Genomic DNA, 19,276 nt, shown 5'->3' with positions numbered 1-19,276 from the left:
TAGTAGTCAGAGGGCCACGGGATCTTCAACAGTCCCTCTATAACAACTTGGATACGGGCCCCTAGCAGGCAGCTTACTTCCCGGGACGATATGTCAGGGTGACAGATGGGTGCCTCCATCCCCTTGAGAAAAGAGTCTCCAACCACTAATGCCCTGCATTTCCTCCTGGGAGTGGTGGCTGCAGACCTCCTCGCCTTGGGGCTACAAGGCTTCTCCTCCTCCTAAGGTGATGATTCCTTATCTCTGGAATCCAGAGGAGTATAATGGGTCTCCAGAACCATGGTGGATGGGTTGGGAGGAGGAGCGGGGCACTGCCTGCTGCCAGAAGTAACCAGCTGCCAGTGGCCCTTTGCTTTTCCTGCTGGAGTTCCACATGGCACACTCTGGGTGGCTCTGAGGGAGTCCTGCAGAAGGGGTTTGTACAGGGTGCTCTGGGCAGAGCTGAAGGTTTGCCCTTTCTGGGAACACAGAACCACCCTCTCCATCTCCCCCCCCCTCACAAGTCTATTGGCCCTCCTGGTTCTGGGTCCCTCCAGTGCAGCATGGCCAGGACTGGGGTTCCTCTGGTGAGGCCAGGGTCCAGCTAGCATGGTGTGGGTTGGATCTGGCCAGGCCACAACCAGTGTGGCATGGCCAGAGCCAGAGTCCAGCCAGCATGGCTAGGCCCGGGGTCCAGCCAGAGGTTAATGGCTATGGTCAGGTAACTGGCAAGCCTAATGCTTACTGATTAATGAGTTAACATTTTACACACCTACTTTCTGACCTCTTTCATTTTTGTGAGGGGAAGTAGCAAAAGCTCAGGCACAGGAAGCATTTTTCCATTATATCAACTGAAGCAACTCAGCTGCATCTGTGAGCACTGCCAGGTTTAGGGAGTGCTGGAAAGAGTGAATTCATGCAGCCATCATAGTAAAAGAGACACGTACACATAAAATCTCATAGCCTAACTAGAATCTACTCTCCCTGAGGCACCCAGGAGTTAAGCATGATCACAGTAAAGGTGCATAGAATCCTAAGGCTGGAAGAGACCTCAGCAGGTCACTGAGTCTGGCAGTTTCTCAGCTAGCGCTTTGTCAAGCCAGGTCTTAAAAACCTCTAGGGATGGAGATTCCGCCCCCTCCCTAGGGAACCCATCCCAGTGTCTTACCCCACTCCTGGGGAAATAATTTTTCCTCATATCCAACCTAGACTTCCCCCACTGCAATTTGAGACCATTGCTCCTCATTCTGCCATTTCCACAGCCTCTCTCCATCCTTTTTGGAACTCCCCTTCAGTTAGTGAAAGGCTGCTGTCAAATCCCTCCTCACTCTTCTCTTTAGTAGACTAAACCAGCCCAAATTCCTCAACCTTTCCTCGTAAGTCATGTGCTCCAGCTCCCTAATTATTTTTGTTGCCCTCCACTGGACTTTCTCCAATGCGTCCACATCCTTTCTGTAATGGGGGCCCTAGAATTGGATGCAATCTCTACTGGAAAATGTTGGTATTTTGCTGCAGTGGCATAAGCTGTAATGTAGCCATAATGCGATAGTTAGTGCGTATAACCTGAGCCATATCTAACCTTAGCACAGTACACCATTAATATTTGTCTGTTGTTTTATCTGGGCAATTAATGTCTGTATCTGATGAGCTTTCAGAGAATCAAGAATTCAGGAGGGCTGCCAGAGCATGTGACCTTGATGATGTTGTTGATATGATAATTTTTATACTGCACCACAAATATGTATTTTGCTGTACAATCAGGTAAAAGACAATGCCCACTCCCAATCATTTAAAATCTAAAGATGGCAAAGGTGAGCCTGGTTCCAAACATTGCATATGGTTCACTTTGCACCACATCGACAGTGATGCAAAACCTTGCTCTGACGTGTTCCTAGCCGCTGTTTGCTAGAAGCTGGGAATTATTAGATGATTACCTAATCCGTTCATTCCCTGTGAAGCACCTGGCATTGGCTGCTATCAGAAACAAGATACTGGGCTAGATGGACCCTTGGTCTGACCCAGTATGACCATTTCATTTTTATATTTGTATGTAATTAATCAAAAGTGGATTTAACAAGTAAGATAATCTAGCCTTAATGGACTACAGAGACAGGAGACAGAAATTACAAGATCCTATGGTTTCTCTGGTTACAGCACCTTGATATTCTCATCATATTTCAAAGATTTTATAATTTAAATCCTAAAATTATGGAAGGTGTTATTTGTCACCAGCCCGATTTCTCCTAAGGATGCAGTGTCTGGCATGATAGGGAATGCAGAGTGACATGGCGACCCTGTTTTTCCAAGGAACATGTAGGTGGAAACGGCAGAGAGCTGATGCAACTGCCTTATGAAGCATTATTATTTGGCAATGACAGACCTAACTTTTCTTTGATGCCACTTTATTCTCTAAGGCTATGTCTAAACCATAGGTTCCCAAACTGGGGGGCGTGTCCCCCTGGGGGAGCATGAAGAAATTCTGGGGGGGGGGAGAGGGCGTAAGATGACCCAGGCACACACACCCTCATCAATCCCATGCCAAGTTTTGCTGCTATTTTTTTGGGAGGGGGAGGCATGAGGATTTCTCGAAAATCAAAAAGGGGGCGTGATGCCGAAAAGCTTGGGAACCACGCTAGTCTAGACTGCAGGCTTCTTTCAGAAGAATCTTTTCTGGAAGAGATCTTCCAAAAAAACTTCTGAAAGAGAGTGTCCACAATGCCCACGTGCATCAAAAAAGCAATCTGCTTTTTCAAAACATAGCACCCATGGACCACGCTGAATGGACGCTTTCTCACATTTAAGCTGTGATTGCTATAGGCTGAGCGGCGACCAGGGCACCTGTGCTTTTTCGTCTTTCCTCTTCTTTCGAAAGAACTCCCTCTTCCCCGTCCTCACACTCCTTTTTCCAAAAGAGCTCTTTCGGAAAAAGGCTTCTTCCTTGTAGAAAGAGGTTTACCAATGTTGGAAAAACCCCTCTGTTCTTTTAATTTTTTTTTTCCAAAAGAACGTGATTGCAGTGTGGACGTAAGTGAAGTTTTTTCGGAAAAATGGCCGTTTTGCCAAAAACAATCTGCAGTGTAGACATACTGTACACCTTAGCACTCATAACACCATATAGCACAATAAAACTGCTGTAGCCACAAATGGATTTCCCTCGCTGTTCATTCAGACACACTTGGATCCTGTTGGGCAGGTTTTTCCTGTCCTAGGCTGAGGAGGACTCAGATCTTTTGTAGGCAAAACTGTCACCAGTGTTTCTTCCTAAAGGCTCTATATTTATACCACAATCTTTTGAGAGCTATTTCAACACAGTAGCCCATATTGAGAGAAAGGAATCCAACCGTGCTGCTTCTAGAGGTGTGATTCACAACTTTAACTAAGGCAGCACATCAACTGCTAATTGTCTTTGGTTACAACCCACCATTACATATATGTACTTTCTACTCCGGTACCACAACTATAATCCTGGCCCAGTGTGGAGAGGAGGCCATGAGAGTTGAGGTTCTGAGGTACCTTCTATCCCAGTGATTCCCAACCTTTTTCTCATGGAGGAACCCCTAAAATAATTTTTCATATCCCGAGGAACCCCTTCCTATGAAAACGTTTGCTTGGCTAGAAAAAGTTGACAGCAGGGAGCTCAATTCAATTACTACTAAATTATTGTCAAGAAAATGTATTTGTCAAGAGCCATTATATATATATGTCAGCTTACATTGTAAGAAAAAAAAGTGTATTTATTTATTCCACGGTTTCTCACGGAACCCCTGACGATGGTCTGTGGAACCCCAGGGTTCCGCAAAACCCTGGTTGGGAAACACTGTTCTATCCCATGGGGCTGGTCACGGCTCCTCAGTCCGAGCATGGTGACATGATGCACAGGATCACAGACTCACTCAAGTTTGGTGCTGTAACATGAGCCAGGTAGGCACACACGGAGCAGAAAACCAGGCCCAGCCATGCAGAACTGGAGCTGCTGCTGGGAGGGAAGTGCCAGATGGATTTGCACCACAACTTACCCTATCCCACCATGTTTCTCCTCCATGCTGGAAGAAGTGTATATTTGCCCAGGCCAAGGTTAATCAAGCCCTAGATATGGTAACACATCTACAGGTTTCCCACAGCTGGGCTGGGACCCACTTTTGGGAAATACTGCTCAGTGACCATATCACTATCAACTCTATGTAATTATGCCATCTAATGTACAGGTATTTGCTCTTTATGTATCATCATTAAATCACTATTGGCTTACTGGCAAAATGAAAGCAGCAATTAGAAATGAAAAAGCAATATACAGTAAAATCTGTGTTATCCGGCACTCTCGGGGATTAGGGCATTCTGGTTATCTAAAAATTCTGGTTATCTGAGGGTCCCATCAACCTAGGAAAAACCAATGGACAATAATAGTAAAACTCAAGTGTTTAATATTGGTAGTTTTGTAGTGGGAGGCAGATGATCTCACATTTCTATTTTGAGTTAAAGATGATTAGTACTTCTTACGTAAAAAATTGTTAAGCCAGTCATGGTAAACCAAGCCATGCCTGTGCGCCTGAAGATGTGACAGTATTGTGACTGGGAGCAATGCCGGTTAACGAAGTTTTCTGGTTAACAGAGTGCTGGATAACAAAGCTTCCACTGTATAGCAAATGGAAAAAGGGAAAATAGCAATCAATATAAACTAGAAGGTATGAAGTATAGAAAATTGATGAGTGAAGCTAAAGACATTAAGGAAATATCCATGTTTGATAGACCCAGGACCAATACGAAGTTTTTAATGTATATTATGAACAAAAGGAGTCCTAACAATGGCTTAGATCCGTTACTAAATAGAAATAGTAAAACTGGTTAAGGTATTACAAAAGCAATTTCCCCATCTGGATATTCACATCTCCACACCAAATGCTGTGAATGACCCACTTCTCCCTGACTTGATAAGCTTTGGTAACACAAGTAACTTTTTCCTTATATATACTCCTGCTTCTGTAACTTCTACCTTATTTCATCTGATGAAGTGAAATTTACCTATGAAAGCTTATACTCTAATAAATCTGTTAGTCTCTAAGGTGCCACAGGACTCCTTGTTTTTTCGTTTTTTTTAAATATAAGCGTAAATCACAAGCCTTCAAAACAACAATGCCAGTGATTGATCTTGTGACATGTTTGAAAAAGACTTATAAAAACAAGCAAGAAGGAAGAAAACAAGCCCAGCTAGCATACAAGCCTTTGTTGAATTAGACTGTAGCTTTAGCTACAATCTATAGATCTGTTCATTCAAATTTCTGTCCTCTCGAATCTGAGTCCCAATGAAACTTGGCGAAGAAATAGTGTGCAGAACTGCCGGTACTATTAAACTGGACAAGCAGTGTATAATTTTGCTGCACACTTTTAAACACCTGCTGCGTTTCACTATGTCTGTGAGAATCATCCACAGGCACTGAGTTGGAGTGGGTATTTTGTTTGGTTTCTCTCTCGTGTTCTTATTTTTGTATTGTACGGATTGTACCCAAAGTGCACAGGGGACATCTTTCTAAGTTGCCTTGGGGTGTTCAACACCTGCTCCACTGCAGGCCCCACCCTCACCCGAACAATTCCACCCTTCCACACCTGCCTGTCTCTTCTCAGACCTCCTTCACCTCTTCCTGCCCACACTTTTCCCCTTCCTCCCAAGTGCCTCCTGCATGCCACTCAATCCAAGGCAGGCAGAAAGTGCTGGGAGGGAGGGGCAGGAGCTGAGTGCTGGGGCAGGAAAGGCTGGGAAGAGGGTTGTGGCCCTGATCCAGGTAGTTCCCAGTAGGGACTGATCACGGTTGAGGCCTTGATCCACAGCAATGCAAAACGCTAGTGCACTTGCTCCTGTCATTCTCTAAGTAACATTTTCTGGATGGGGCCGAGGGGAAGCAACAGAAGAAAAAGAAGCAAAATCCCAGCTGATAGGGAGGCCTGTAGATATACTAGAAGCACCAACAGCAAGACTTTTCTGTCCAACTCTTGGATAATAAAGGATTTTCGCACATTTTAGAAATACCGATTTCATTAATGTCAAAGGATACTGCTCCACCTGCTGCTGTTCTCCTGCCAGTTTTGCCCTTTGCAAAGTGACACATGAGTTTATGATCAATTGATTGGCTCACACAAGAAATGCTCAGACAGTGAAGGTTTAAAGCAGTGGTTCCCAAACGTTTTGACATCACGCCCCCTTTTTGATTTTTGAGAAACCATCATGCCCCCCCCCCCCCCCCCCATAGCAGCAAAACTGGTTAAGCAAAAAAAAAAGAGAGAACTGACAGGCTGAAAAACAAAAATAGCAGCAACATTTTTTTTGTGGGAGGGAGAGCTGGTTTGCCTCATGCCCACCCCCCCCGGAATTTCATCATGTCCCCTCAGGGGGGACATGCCCCCCAGTTTGGGAACCCATGGATTATCTGAAAAATAATAGGAAGAGCTCCCTGTCAGGGTGGCGAAGCCCTAGAATAAATTGCCAAGGAAGGATGTGGAATCTCCATCATTGGAGATATACTTTGCTCATAGAGCTGGAAGGAACCTTGAGAGGTCATTGAGTCCAGCCCCCTGCCCTCACAGGAAGACCAAGTACCATCCCTGACAGGTTTCCCCAGGTCCCTAAAGGGCCCCTTGAGGATTAGAACGCACAACTCTTGCTTTAGCAGACTAATGCATAAACCACTGAGCTCTCCCTCTCCCCTCATTTTAAAGAGCAGGTTAGACAAACTGCTGTCAGGGATGATCTAGGCTAGGGTAATATTTAATTGTGCCATGAGTGCTGGGAACAGACTACTAACCTCTTGAGGCTCCTTCCAGTCCTGTAATTCTATGAATTAAGGCTAGGAAAATAAATCAAACCGTGGCCACTGAAAGAGACTTGCCATATTTAGAAAAGAAACAGATATTTTCATGTCAGCCATTTCCACAATCAAACCCTTTGTCCAGTTGTCCTCCCAGAAGGAACTGAGAGCAAAGAGCTTGTGCTTCAAACGTTTTTTTTATCCAAAGACGGAATTTACAGGAGAAGTAACAAAAAAGGCGGGTAAGTGTGGGAATCTATTTTTCCAAAGCTCACTCCTTGCAGTGCAGTTTGTCATCTGGGCTCCCTTTATACAAGGTTCTATGAGCAGCCTAACAGCCACTAAGTGCATTACTGTTCATTGTACACCTTCAGTTACCTTGTGGGAGTCTTCACAAAGGTGCCACAAAGGAGGCATTGTACCTTGCTGAAGAGTGTGTGCTTAAAGGTCTTTTGTTTCCGTAGAAGTAAACTATCACTGTAGAGTCACAAAAGTCTCTTTGAGCAGAAAGACACACACCTTTTGTCTGAAGAGGAAGAGAGGGGAGGGAAAAAAAGAAATCTGGTATGTGTGAAAGTATTTGGATAAGAGACACAGCCCACTTCATGTCAACTGACCAATAAGAAGAATTTCAATGCTGGCAAAAAGCTTAGGGCTGATGAATTCCACAGTGCTTACATATCATGTTCTATGGACAACTCCCATTGTCACAAGCATAAAAGACGCAGGGTCGGAGTGAGAGTCTTTCACTCCTACCTCCAGAGTACAAACTGTGTGAATTGTGCTTAGAGTAGGATTCTTGATATTTACTCAGCATGTCCACTTACAGCTTGAAGCAAATAACCTCTTCGGGCTTAGGTAATTTTAGTGGTCCCTCAGCCAGACGAGCTGTTGGTTTCTTCGGGACTCCGAGTGTCCATGGGGGATCTGGTGGCAGGGATATCTCTGTCTCTACTGCTCGATTTGTCTCTTCTGGGTTCGGAGGTGGCTTGGGTGCTGGATATGATGGGGGGTCATACAGTAGCTTTAGTGGTGGCTTTGGTGGTGGCGATGGCCTCCTTTCTGGAAACGAAAAGACAACTATGCAGAACCTGAATGACCGTCTGGCATCCTACCTCGACAAAGTACGTGCTCTGGAGGAGGCAAATTCTGACCTAGAAATTAAAATCCGAGACTGGTACCAGAAACAAGGACCAGGGCCAGCCCATGACTACAGCTTATATTACAAAACTATTGAAGATCTTCGAGACAAGGTTGGTGTTAAAGTTTGTTAAGAAGCATCTAAGGGTAGTCCAAAATATTTGTTAAAACAACACACATATAGTGTGACTGCTTTTAACAGCTGAAAGAAAATTATTTGCAGATAATAACTGTTTTATAGTGTAACTATGAAAGACATATTTGGCCTCCATTGCATTTCTGAAATGTAATAAGAAATGAAAAGAAAAGCCCCAGTAGATATTTAGCCAAAAGGAATGGTGGATTATGGAAGAGTAGAAAAGTGATGTGGGTAGGAAGTGATTCAAAAAAGATGGACAATGGCAATGTTCAGTATGAAATGTATCTCCTATTAAAATTGTTAGCTAAATGGCTGTGTTACACTTCTGTTTAAATCAGGGGTCTCCAACCTTTTTAAGCACAAGATCACTTTCTGAATTGAAGTGCAATTCAAGATCTACCTCAAACCCAAATACCCTTACCCTGCCTCCTTTGTGCCCCTTCTCCGAGGCCCCGCCCCTGCTCACTCTGTCCTCCCTCCTTCCCCCATCCTCTCACTTTCATCAGGCTGGGGCAGAGGGTTGGGGTGCAGGCTCTGGTCTTGGATTAAGGGATTTGGTGTGTGAGAGGATTAAGGGATTTGGTGTGTGAGAGGGGTTTGTGGCAAGCAGTTGGGAAGTAGAAGGGGGTTCTAGATGCAGGCTCTGGGAGGATGTCTGGCTGCAGGGGTGCTCAGGGCTGGGGCAGGGGTTAGGGTGAAGGAGGGGGTTCATGACTGGGGTAGGAGTTTGGGATGTGGGCTCCAGCTGGGCACTGCTGACCTCAGGTAAGGCAGGCTCACCCTGTCCTAGCCCTGCACCTCTCCCAAAATGCAGCCAGCAAACTCCATCCCAAGTCCTGTTGTGCCCCCTCTCTGCTCTGTGGAGATAGGATACCAAATGGGAGAGAAGGTACCTTGACATCAGCACCCTTTCCCTCCCTCCCGTGCCCTGCAAATAAAGCAGGAGGCCTGGGGTGGGGGTGGGGGTGGCGGGTCAGCTCCAAGGCAAAGGGCAGGAGATGTGCAGCAGTGCAGGAAGGGGCAGGTGAAGTGCCGGCACTTAATAGCCTGTTGGTCAAACCAGTCAGGATCACCTGTCAGAGGCTCCAAGATCGAACAATAGCTCCCGACCTACTGGTTGGTGACCACTAGTTTAAATTTTGTAAAACTACCGTGGATAACTGTTTATCTCTGCAGTCACCTACCAATCATACGCTTTTGTTTAAGCTTCTGGACAGCCAGTGCGCGCACTGCTTTAACAGTTATCGGAGAAGAGAACTCATCTCTTTACAGTTAAAATAAGAACGGACCAAATAGAGGGGTTTGCACATGTGAACTGGAGCACTTCAGAATTTTAACACAACACAGATTTTTCTGGCCCTTTTTATTTTGCCTCCTGAGCTTGAACTTTGAAGAAGTATTTAAAAATGTACTTAAAAAAGAAACAGGAGACATTAACTAAATTAAGTGCCTACAAATCATATAACTATAGGATTTATTATGCCTTAGCAAACTCTTTAGTGAACAGTAACTGATTCAGAGTAGTTCACGCCCTAGAAGATATACATGATGGCTGATTGATCTGTGTAAACACTTTATCTCATGGGGAAAACCTAAAGTTTATTTTTCCAATTTTAGCATAGAGTTCATGACCCAATCCATGCAGTTTCCTTTCCCCTGGGCTTATCTCACCGCACACTGCACTGATTCCAATCTCCTAAAAAGAAGCACTGGGATTAAATTATCTAATCTGAAATCTCTTGTGCTCTTGCTGTTTATTTCCAGCTCATGAAAGTAGGCAGCTCCTGCTTTCCCAGGCCACATGAGACTACCAGATCACCTACTCGGACATTCTGTAAATCATGTGCCACAACACTACCCAAAATGCACACAGTAAACAAAAATAAAAATTAGAGCTAAGTATTACAGCCAACAGGAGACTAGATTATTATGTTTTACAAGCGGAGAACTGGAGGGACCAATGCTTAATGTCCTGCAATGGCAGGGAAATGAGAAAGTGAGATATATCCAGATAATTCTTGCAAGTGACCCGCATCCGCATATTTCAGAGAAAGGTGAGATTCCCAAAGGTCACCACCAGCTCCTGCACCCTTCCTCCTGGTTGGATGCCCCAGCCCATCTCAGCCCCCAATGGGGCCACCAGCTAACATGGGCCTCATGCCACAGTTTTAGCCATGGGGAATTTGTTGGTGGCTTCCCAGCTGCTACTGGGGCCCTAACAAGGCCAGTCTGACCTGAGGGAAATTCCTTCCCAACCCCTTATAAGGTGTTTTTTATAGTAAATTTGTCAGATGAGGTATAGGAAAAAAAATAAGTAAATCAATCTCATTGTGTGGTTGTCCATAGTGTAGTACAGGACTCACTCCGAATTCTGAAGTATGGAAACTCCAGGGCTGTGTCTACACTGGACCCCTTTTCTGGAAATGCAAATGCAGTCGGGATTTAAATATCCCCCGCTTCATTTGTATAAACATGGCTGCTGCTTTTTTCCGGCTCGGGGCTTTGCCAGAAAAAAGCACCAGTCTAGACAGGGATCTTTCAGAAAATAAAGCCTTTTCCGAAACATCCCTTATTCCTACTTAAAATCAGGAGTAAAGGACCGTTCGGAAAAGGCTTTATTTTCTGAAAGATCCCCGTCTAGACTGGCGCTTTTTTCCGGCAAAGCCCCGAGCCAGAAAAAAGCGGCAGCCATGTTTATACAAATGAAGCAGGGAAAATTTAAATCCCCACTGCATTTGCAATTCCGACTTGTCTCATCTGCATCCCTTTTCCGGAAAAGGGGTCCAGTGTAGACACAGCCCAGGTATATGATTGGGCTAGGAGGGATAGCTCAGTGGTTTGTGCATTGGCTTGCTAAATCCAGTGTTGTGAGCTCAATTCTTAAGGAAAGGAGGCCATTCGGGGCAAAAAAATCTATCAGGGATGATACTTGGTCCTGCTATAAAGGCAGGGGACTGGACTCAATAACCTTTCAAAGTCCCTTACAGCTCTAGAGGATAGGCAATCTCCCTTCATTATTATAGATAAAATATTCAAATTCTATACAAATGTGATATAGAATTACCATATATTATTATACTGTATCCCATTACAGAGTTATATCCAAAGGCATAATTTGTTTTTATTTATATACAAATAATATGAGCTGCCAAATCTCTGATCAGAACTAACAAAGATAAAAGCCTCTTGAGCATAATTTCTGTTATGGTAGACTCAGCAGACTTTCTCTGCTCAGCACCTCTGCCTCCTTTCCTCTCTCTCTTTCTATAAAAAATGTTTCCTGTGGGATGATCATCACCTTCCTCCACCCTTATCCCACCACCTGCCTCCACCTTCATCCACATGGCCTCCTTCCTCCTCATCTCCCTGGTGTTCTGGGGGGAGGGAGGATGGGTGCCATGCCACCTCCCTCCTCCCTGGTACTCAGGGTGGGGGGAACCAGGGCTGCTGTGTCGTGGTCTCACCCCAGCGACCGGGAAGACAGCTGGGGCTGCCACGTCATGGCCTTGGCCTTCTTCGGTGGCTGGGGGTACAGAGGCAGGGCTGGCACTTTCATCCTGGCCCTCCCCGGAGGACAGCGGGAGAGAGCTGGGGCTGGTGTGGCCTTGTCCTGGCCCTCCCCAGAGGCTAGGGGAACACAGCCAGGGCTAGTGCAGCATTGGACGCTCTTGCGCAAAAGCACATCGCTTGCACAAAAGCACATGGCAGTGAGGACGTGCTCTTGTGGAAGACCTTTTGTGCAAGAACTCTTCCGCAAAACAGTTCTTGCGCAAGAAACCTGCAGTGTAGGTGTAGCTACACTGTAGTACACCCATAATTTCACTAGAATTTGTTCAGAATTTGTTGTCTTCTACCCCAGACTGTTAAATCTGTGCCACTTGTTTTTGTTCAGATTCTTGCTGCCACAGTTGACAACTCTAAGGTTATCCTGCAGATTGATAATGCCAGACTGGCTGCTGATGACTTCAAAACCAAGTGAGTCAATTTAAGGCAAGGAGATCCTGAATGACAGGCAGATAGTCATATCATCATCATTTGGAAAAGCAAATACATTAAGACTAGACAATAAAAATATGGTTTGAAAGTGGACATAGCCAATATACAGTATGTGTAGAGTGTGTTTCACAGCTTCATCAACTAACCTTCATGAGTTGGGTGGATTTCCTCCTATATGTTAGCAGACATCAGTCTATAAAAATCATGCCACAATTAAACAATGTTAACAATGGTACAATATTAATGAGGATACTGAGACTGACTCTGCAGAGCCATTAAAAGGAGCTGTGTAAGGATTAGAAAAATTGTAACACAGCATCCTACAAGGTGAATTTATTGAGTGTAGCGCTGGGGTGGGCAATAATTTTTGATGGGGGCCACTCCAAGAATTTGGTAAGTGGTCAAGGGCTGAACTCTTCTGTGACATTAATGGAGGAGGTACGGGATCTGGAGTGGTCAACAAAGGCTTTCCTTTGTCGACCGCGCCGCATCTAGACTGCCGTGCTGTGCCGGATCAGCTGATTGTCAGCACAGCACAGTGGCCATTTTTATTTTAATGAAGCGGTGATTATTAAAATCCCCTCTTCATTGACTATGTCAAGTAAACTCTTTTACATGGCTCTGTCGACGGAGCCATGTAGTCTAGACACACCCATAGTGAATGACAAGAATTTCTCGGGTGGAAGAAACAAAATACACTTGATGGAATTCCCAAATTACAGACCCAAGTAACTTTGGGTAAATCTGCTAATTACAAATATAGGGCTTTTTATATGATGAAGAAAATTAAAGGCAAAATCCAGTGCCAATAGTAATGAATATTATTCACCTCTTGTTTTCAGATTTTAATAACTCTTGGTGTGATTTGGGGGGTGGTTTTTTTGCTTTTTTGAAGGTTTGAGACAGAGATGGCCCTGCGCATGAGTGTTGAGGCTGACATCAATGGCCTCCGTAGAGTTCTGGATGAACTGACCCTGGCCAGAGCTGACCTGGAGATGCAGATCGAAAACTTGAAGGAGGAGCTGTCTTTCCTAAAGAAGAATCATGAGGAGGTAAAAAAAAAATCACAGTTTAAACGATAACAGATATGTGGAAGGGAATCTGGGATTTCTCGGTGTTATGTTGGACTTTCTAGTAGAATATAAAAAGCCTCGTAGATTCAGTAAATAAAGACTTCCTGCTCCATATATTTAAGAATGGTCAAGCAGAGGTCAGCCGTTGAGGAGAGCTGGTGAATTCCAGAGAGATTTGTAGTGTCTTTAACTAACGCTTGTGTCTTTTTCTGCAATGCTACTATAGGAAATGAATGCCCTGGGTGGGCAAACAGGAGGCCAAGTCAGTGTTGAGGTTGATGCTGCACCAGGTATTGATCTGTCCAAGATCCTGACTGACATGAGAGACCAGTATGAAGTCATGGCCGAGAAGAACAGGAAGGATGCTGAAACTTGGTTCAACAACAAGGTAAAACCATAAAACGGTACAAGGCAGAAGAAAAGAATTTCAAATGTCTGGTAGAAACGGGCTCCTGAAGCCTTTTGTGATTTTTTCAGAAAATCCCATTCCATTTTTCAAATGTTTCCCCTGCTTTAGACTGAAGAACTGAACCGAGAAGTGGCTGTCAACACTGAACAGCTGCAGACCAGCAAGACTGAAATCACAGATCTGAGACGCACCCTGCAGGGCCTGGAGATAGAGCTTCAATCCCAGCTTAGCATGGTATGTGACAATTTCTCCCCAAATTTTGGACTTGATAGATGCATGCTGGGACAAGTGACTCCTAATCCAGGGTGTTTCCCTTCTAAAGAACAATCCTGTATTTGGCGAGAGCCTTTGAATTATTTTTCTTCCAACTTCGCTATTTTCAGAAAGCTGGCTTGGAAGGCACCTTGGCAGACACAGAGAACCGCTATGGTGCCCAGCTAGCACAGATACAGCAGCGTATTGGCAACATTGAGGCACAGCTCACTGACCTTCGAGCTGACATGGAGCGGCAGAATAGTGAATACAGGATGCTCATGGACATCAAGACCCATCTGGAACAGGAGATTGCCACTTACCGCCAACTGCTGGAAGGCCAAGGCTCCTAGTATGTAACTCTACCCACTACACAAGATATTTGAGTTTAAGGTTACAGAGTTGTTACACTGACATATATGACCTGTGGAACTCCTTGCCAGAGGAGGCTGTGAAGGCTAGAACTATAACAGAGTTTAAAGAGAAGCAAGATAGTTTCATGGGGTATGTCTACACTACCCCACTAGTTCGAATTAGCGGGGTAATGTAGGCATACCGCAATTGCAAATGAAGCCCGGGATTTGAATTTCCCGGGCTTCATTTGCATAAGCCGGGTGCCACCATTTTAAAATCCCAGCTGGTTCGAACCCCGTGCCGCGAGGATTAACGGTAGTTCGAACTAGGAAGCCTAGTTCAAACTACCTAGTTCGTGCTGCGTGTTGCCACGCGGCACGGGGTTTGAACCAGCCAGGATTTAAAAATGGCGGCACCCGGCTTATGCAAATGAAGCCTGGGAAATTCAAATCCCGGGCTTCATTTGCAATTGCGGTATGCCTACATTACCCTCCTATTTCGAAATAGGAGGGTAGCGTAGACATACCCATGGAAGTTAGGTCCATAAAAGGCTATTAGCCAGGGGATAGAAATGGTGTTCCTGACTTCTGTTTGTCAGAGGCTGGAGAGGGATGGCAGGAGACAAATTGCTTGATCATTGTCTTCAGTCCATCCCGGGCACCTGGTGTTGGCCACTGTCGGCAGACAGGCTACTGGGCTAGATGGACCTTTGGTCTGACTCAGTATGGCCATTCTTATGTTATTATATGTCTGTGGCAGCTCTGCCCCCACAGTGTGTTCAATTTAAAATACACTTGGGAGACTCTAAAACGTCCAGTGAATGTTTGCAGTATACATGACAAATCTTCAAATGGCAGTGATCACCAGTGGTGTGCAGATAGGAATTACTATTTTGCCTCATATATATTAATTATTACTAGTCAATTTATAATTTGTTTCCAGTAATACTGTGTATTACTAGTATTGTGTCCCGTTCTGGGCCCCCCACTATAGAAAGGATGTGGATGCATTGGAGAGGGTCCAGCGGAGGGCAACCAAAATGATTAGGGGGCTGGAGCAAATGACCTGCAAGGAGAGACCGAGGGAGTTGGGTCTGTTTAGTCTGCAGAAGAGAAGAGCGAGGGGAGATCTGATTGCAGCCTTCAACTTCCTGAAGGGGGGTTCCAAAGAGGCTGGAGAGAGGCTGTTCTCAGTAGTGACAGATGGCAGAACAAGGTGCAATGGTCTCAAGTTGTGGCGGGAGAGGTCCAGGTTGGATATTAGGAAAAACTATTTCACTAGGAGAGTGGTGAAGCACTGGAATGGGTTACCTTGGGAAGTAGTGGAGTCTCCATCCCTAGATATTTTTAAGTCTTGGCTTGACAAAGCCCTGGCCGAGTTGATTTAGTTGGGATTGGTCCTGCCTAGGGCAGGGGGCTGGACTTGACCTTCTAAGGTCTCTTCCAGCTCTATGGTTCTATGAATACCAACACAATGCTAGATGCTTCTAAAAATAAAAGCAGGCAAAGTCTCTGTCCTAATGAGTTTCAAATCTGAACAACCAAAGAGGCAAGAGTAGAGAAAAAACAGTATGCCATAAGTAAAGTAATCCAAGTGGTAAATGGCTGCCAGTTATACAGTTTCTTAATAATACACTGTTGTTCGTATTGTTTACAAAACAAAACAGATTATCTACAAATAGCTACAGCTGGTTCTTTCTCACAGGCATCACAGTAGAAATAAATCTTAAGGAGGATGTGAATGTAGACCTGTTTACCTAGCTAATTTCAAATAGCAACATAACATCGCCCAGACTTGGTGGCATAACCATCTCTCAGTTCATGTGGCACCAAGGGAAAACATTTTTCATAGTCTGAAACATGAAAAATCATGTAGGCTTTCACAGACTCTTAAATTTCTCATATTTAATTTATTCCTTAATTCCCTTTTCGGACATATTTTCTGTAGTTTTCCCTTTCTTAAACCAAGGAGCAGAAAAGTCTGTAGGGGAGCTAGCAAGAAGATAAATTCCCCTTTCCTGAGGTTGCAAAGGGTGCCTGATAGAGAGAATTTTCATTCTATCGTCCTCACATCCAACACATGGTATTTGTGATCATTCTTTGCTATAATTATTTTCTTTTTGTGCCACAGGATGTTTGGGACCCTTTATGGAACTACTGGTAAGGATTCTTTCTCCTTATGGGAAGTTTTAAAAGGTGGAGAATTTTTACTTTATAAAAAGAATCTATTGATGAGCTATCTGTGCAATTGTGTTGGTCCCTGTCATTGATAGAAATCAAACAATGAATGCCTTTCAGTTCATTTTGAATTTTTTTTAACAGATTACAGCTATTTGCTCGGGATCTTTATATAGCTGCAGCAAGATACTAACTGACTATATAAAAAGTCAAGCACCCATCGTTATTCCTATGGGTGAGAGGACTATGAAGAAATTCAAGACTGACCAGTTCAGAGCTATTGTGCACACTTTTAAGAATATCTTGCAAAATACTGTAGAAGTGGCACATGCTTCAAATTCAATGTTATTACAGAGAAAAGTTGGGGGAGGTGGCAAGGGGGAGGACAGAGAGCTGAAAACAGCTAAATTTCTTTCTCTGCCTGCTGAAGCTGTTTTTTCACGTTTAACATGCTAGGTTAATCATTGTTCTTTACCTCCTTATTTGCGGCAGGCTCTCAAAGCAGCAGCAAAGGAGGCATGGTGGTGGATGGAAATAACTACAGAAGACACACAGACTATCTTACTCTACAAGAATAAAAACACTAGACAAGCAGGAATTGGTACAGAGGGATACCATCACAAACAGACAGTAGTGCTTTGAGATATTCACTTCTAAGAAATTCTAGACCACACAATGTTCAAGGTAGAATAGAGCCATTAATTTGTGACCTGGGCTAGTTATTCATATATTTCCAGTTCTCCTTTACTATTATTTTTGCTGTTTCTACTGTCTAATAAAACCATCTGATTTATGCAAACTTCACTTCTGTCTGGTTATTGAGATATACCGAATGGATACTATGAATAGCAACGGCAGTAGCCAAATGAAGAGGACTGTGAATGAACTACAAAGTACTCTTGATAAAAACATGGTGAGCGGGAACAAGTGTTCCTGTGGGGGGGGGGGGGGGGAAAGGGGAGAGAATAAAGCATGCCAAAATGGAGTGAGAACCAACAGAAACATATAAGATCCCTCAAGACGGAAAGTTGCGTAAGATTTTTTTCCATGCAACTATATATTCTAATACATTTATCCTCAAACTAAAAGATAAACCATACCCCACGGAGTGACAAATCCATATCCAATTGCAGTGAACCTTCAGTATCTGAATATTTACGACAGCAGCCTCCAACCTTTTCAAACACAAGGTCACTTTTTGAATTTAAGTGCAATCCAGGATCTACCTAAAACCAAAATACCCTGACCCCACCTCCTTCTCTGAGGCCCTGCCTCTGCCCCACCACTTCTCCAAGGCCCTGAACTATTCACTCCATCCCCTCTCCCTCCTCTCACTCTCCTCTCACCCACTTTCAGCAGACTGTGGCAGAGAGTTGGGATTCAGAGGAGGGCAGGCTGTGGCCTTGGTCTAAGGCAGGGGTGGCCAACCCATTAAAGGCAAAGAGCCACAATAATTGGGGATATAGCACAAAGAGCCGGGGGAGGGGGGGGCGGGGGGGAGGAAGGGGAAGGAGTTGAGCAAAAAAAAAAGCCCCAGGGGAGAAAAAAAAAAAGGACTCTGCGCCTTTAAACACAACTCCGGGTGGCTTTTTGGCCACATCAGTCTCCCGTCGGCCAGTGCCATCTTGCTGGAGCCATTTTGCTTTACTGCACTGGATGGTGAGCACAGGGAAACAGGGGCCATTTTTAGGGGCGGCTTCGTGAGCCATGGGGGAGGCTTCACGAGCCGCACTTGAAGGGGGGAAGGGCCGCATGCAGCTCACGAGCTGTGGGTTGGCCAGCCCTGGTCTAAGGGATTCGGAGTATGAGAGTGGTTCTGGTTTGAGCCTGGGTGCAACTGGGGGCTGAGTACAGGAGCGGGTTCAGAGTGCAGATTGTGGGAGGGGGCTCAGGGTGCAAGAGGGGCTCAGGTCTGGGGCAGAGGTTCAGGATGTGGGCTCCAGCTGGGCACCACTTACCTCAGGCGTCTCCCAGATGGTGGCACAGTGGCGCTAAGGCAGGCTCACCCCTGCATTGGTCTTGCACCATTCCCAAAAGCAGCCAATATGTCGAGCAGCAGTTCCTGGGGTGGAAGAGGGAGGGGAAATGGTCAGGTGGCTCTGAATGCTGACCCCATCCACAGGCACCACCCCCATACCTCCTATGGGCTGTGTTAAAAGACAGCCCAACATGTAAAATATTCAGAGTAATAGCTAACTTGTAACATAACATCCCCGTCTCCAAGTATCATGTGTTTGGTCACTGAGGATTGCCTTACAATCTACGCTGAGTAAGGGGCAATGCGTAGCTGTATCCCACAGGAACAAGCCAGGGTGTAAATTGTGTTGCAGAGTAGAACAATTCTTCCCCTGCCTCCACGTTTTCTGGGGAAGGAATAAATTACTTCTCCATTTTTTAAAATGTGTTCTGCTCTGAGCACCTGCACAGATATATTGGCCAGCAAGTAATTCAGGGCTCTACTCCTCACCCACCCTTCCCACTCTCTTTTTGCACACATGCTCACAGTGGAGAGTAGCCTTCTCTCTTGCCCAGGGCTTGAGTCACAGTTCAAGCAGAGTTTAGCAGAGAAGGACGAGGGGGTAACTCACTAGGAATTAAACACAGTCTTATGTACATTTCTCTGAAAACTGTTTCCAGCCATACCACAGCAGATTGAGGCCAGCTAGGAAAAGCACACAGTTACAATTAGACAAACAAAATGTTAGCAAACTAGTTTTCCCACAGCTGGAGAGTGAGACCTGGCCTCAAATCTCTATAAAGAGTCTCACTTGGTTGTGAAAAGAATTTGGCATTCTTCATGTCGCCTCTCCAAGAGGCTGTTGCATTTTTCATCGCAATGGAAGTAAAATAAAGATATAAATCTACTAGGCTTAGGAAGTAATAGTGATGTACATTATATACGGCTTCCATCTACAAGGTTTCCAGAGCAGTTTACAAACTTAACAGACTGCTTAAAATGT

General features: G+C 44.8%; 1 protein-coding gene and 1 long non-coding RNA gene across 4 annotated transcripts in view; one reads left to right on the top strand and one right to left on the bottom strand.

Moving 5' to 3' along the window:
- LOC112544311 (uncharacterized) overlaps window positions 1-18,623 on the bottom strand; it is a 157,775-nt gene extending 139,152 nt beyond the window's left edge. Inside the window, exon 1 of one of the 2 annotated variants that reach the window (XR_003087646.3) lies at window positions 18,275-18,623. This is a non-coding gene — a long non-coding RNA (uncharacterized LOC112544311). Of the gene's footprint in view, window positions 1-7,154; window positions 7,342-18,274 lie in introns of those variants that run through there. The other variant, XR_016348061.1, reaches the window with a different exon arrangement.
- On the top strand, window positions 7,493-17,120 carry LOC102453115 (keratin, type I cytoskeletal 19). 2 transcript variants are annotated; one of them, XM_014569102.4, is made up of 8 exons: window positions 7,494-8,029; window positions 11,948-12,030; window positions 12,947-13,103; window positions 13,351-13,512; window positions 13,642-13,767; window positions 13,917-14,137; window positions 16,270-16,298; window positions 16,809-17,120. In XM_014569102.4, coding segments are annotated over exons 1-7 (1,188 nt in total). In that variant the 5' UTR covers window positions 7,494-7,591; the 3' UTR covers window positions 16,271-16,298; window positions 16,809-17,120. The 2 variants fall into 2 exon arrangements, with proteins under 2 accessions (XP_089630182.1, XP_014424588.1); XM_089774056.1 differs by lacking the exons at window positions 16,270-16,298; window positions 16,809-17,120 and having other exon boundaries at window positions 7,493-8,029; window positions 13,917-14,138.
- Window positions 18,624-19,276: the final 653 nt, after the last annotated feature.

Source organism: Pelodiscus sinensis, chromosome 29, assembly GCF_052426305.1.
Source record: "Pelodiscus sinensis isolate ZL-2025 chromosome 29, ASM5242630v1, whole genome shotgun sequence".
In the NCBI taxonomy this organism is placed as follows: Eukaryota; Metazoa; Chordata; order Testudines; family Trionychidae; genus Pelodiscus; species Pelodiscus sinensis.
The sequence above is the reverse complement of the archived record's forward strand: the minus strand, read 5'-3'. Positions and strand labels throughout refer to the sequence as shown.